We start from the raw sequence: 2,315 nt of genomic DNA on the forward strand, positions 1-2,315 counted from the left end.
ACGATGAAAAGTGTGATAGAGAAGTGGATGAATCGTTTGGCTACCGTTTCATCAATTTTCTGACTGTTTTTAATGCTATTTCTCAAGTTGTGGTATGCAGAGAATGCAAAGGTGACGTGACATTTTCAGAGGGCAGCAGACGCGGGCTTGGCTCCAAAATTATTGTAAACTGCAGGAATTGCAGCGATCATTCTATAAACAGTTGCCCATTAATTAATGATCGTGCATATGAAGTCAACACACGTATGATTTTTGCAATGCGCTTACTTGGTATTGGAATCAATGGCATTAAAAAGTTTTGCGCTTTCATGGACCTTCCAAAGCCAGTTTTTCAAGTAACGTACGATAAGATTATTTCTAATATTGCGATTGCTACCGAACGCGTGCGCACTTTATGTTTGAAAAGTGCAGCTGAAAAAGAAAAAGTATTGTCTATAGAGCATAATAACAGCGATAGGCTTACAGTATCTGGCGACGGTTCGTGGAGAAAGCGAGGTTTTTCTTCTCTTTTCGGGCTCGTTACGCTAATTGGTTGGTATACTGGTAAAGTGTTGGATGTTTGTGTCAAATCAAAGTATTGTAAAGTGTGTGAATATTGGAAGAAAAAAGAAGGAACTGCAGAATATGAAGAAGGTTTTGCTGACCATGAATTGCATTGCCAAGTAAATCATGAGAGTTCAGCGGGCAAGATGGAGGTCGACGCCGTTGTTGACATGTTCCAGCGCTCCGAATCACTTCATAATGTGAAATATGTCAATTACATTGGCGATGGGGACTCGAAAACCTATAAAGGAATTGTTGACGCCAATCCGTATGGAAATGTTTCTGTTGCTAAAAAAGAGTGTATTGGCCATGTTCAAAAGAGAATAGGAACTCGCCTTCGTAACGTAAAAAAAAATACCGAAGACCTCGGGGGCCGAGGTAAATTGACGGGTAAGCTCATTGATGAACTTACTATTTTTTACGGACTTGCTATTAGACGCAATACTGAATCAGTTGAAAAAATGAGAAATGATATATGGGCAACCCTCTACCATAAAATATCCACAGATGAAAAACCGCAACACGATAAGTGTCCAGTCGGAGTCGATTCTTGGTGCTCTTGGCAACGGAGCAAAGCATTAGGTACTCTTTCTACTTATGCAGCATAAGCCTCCTATGCATAAAGATGTTTTTGAAGCAATTAAGTCGATTTACGAAGAACTAAGCTCTGACGATCTTCTTTCACGTTGCTTGGGTGGATACACCCAAAATCAAAACGAATCATTCAACGCAGTTGTATGGACCATTGCATCGAAAACAGTGTCAAGCGGAAAGACTGTGCTTGATATAGCGACTGATATCGCTGCCATCACTTTCAACGAGGGGTTATCAGGCTTATGTTCTATCTACGATGCACTAGGAATAACGGTTGGACGTACATTATTCGACTTTTGCATGGAATCGGACGCCAATCGCATCAAGGCCGCTGAACACTCCATTTCCGAGATTGAGAAAACGGCTAGACGCAGCCTTACATCGGCGAGAAAAGAGCTGCAGGACCAGAATACGACTTTGGAAGGGCAATTATACGGTGCTGGGATAGCAGAGTGAAGGTAAAAAAATTATTATGGACCATATTATTATGATTTCGAAAAGTTATAGCGTTTTTAAACTTTAAATGCGTTTTTCTCGAAACCATGTTTTTGAAATCGGCACGCAGCAGAACTCGAAGAGTTTTCATCCGATTGACTTGAAATTTTAACTGTAGCTTCTTCATTCGATTATCTAGTGAAGTACACACGATTTTAATGATCGGTAAATAAGAAAAAAAAATATAAACAATTTAAGTCGATTTTTTTGTCGAAAACGCAATTTTTTGTTTAAACAATCGCCATTTTGCGAAAAAAAGTTCTATAACTAAGATCGTGTATACTTCACTAGCAAAACTCATATAGTTTATGAAAAAATTTTTTTTATGCTTCCAGATGGTGATCCAAGGGACTTCTACTGCGTGCCGCGGAGATACTTTTTTAAATGTTGTTTTTAATTTATTGACCAACAGCCGCCATTTTGTAAATTTAGGCCAATAAAAAATTTTTTTCATATTCATGAAGAGTTGCTTAATCGATTCATATATTATTTGTTTATGATTATTTAAAAACGAGCTCATAAAAAAAAAATGAAAAAAGGCCTTTTTTTGGGCACCAAACAGATATAATCCCTTAATAATGAAAATCCACTTCGACTATTTTTGGATAATTACTCGCAGAAAGAAGTGAAAGCGAACATGATAAAAAGGCGAGTAAAAACGCAAAAAAAGTCTGCTTCTGAAA

General features: G+C 37.9%; 1 protein-coding gene across 1 annotated transcript; it reads left to right on the forward strand.

Annotated features, from left to right (window-relative positions):
* The first annotated feature begins 141 nt into the window (after positions 1 to 141).
* Positions 142 to 2,069, forward strand: LOC112637144. Its single transcript, XM_025406162.1, has 2 exons — positions 142 to 1,595; positions 1,968 to 2,069. The coding sequence occupies exon 1, from the start codon at positions 246 to 248 to the stop codon at positions 1,149 to 1,151; it is 906 nt and encodes a 301-aa protein (XP_025261947.1). The 5' UTR covers positions 142 to 245; the 3' UTR covers positions 1,152 to 1,595; positions 1,968 to 2,069.
* The last annotated feature ends 246 nt before the right edge of the window (positions 2,070 to 2,315 follow it).

Source organism: Camponotus floridanus, unplaced genomic scaffold (genome assembly GCF_003227725.1).
Source record: "Camponotus floridanus strain SB8 unplaced genomic scaffold, Cflo_v7.5 scaffold134, whole genome shotgun sequence".
Classification (NCBI taxonomy): domain Eukaryota; kingdom Metazoa; phylum Arthropoda; class Insecta; order Hymenoptera; family Formicidae; genus Camponotus; species Camponotus floridanus.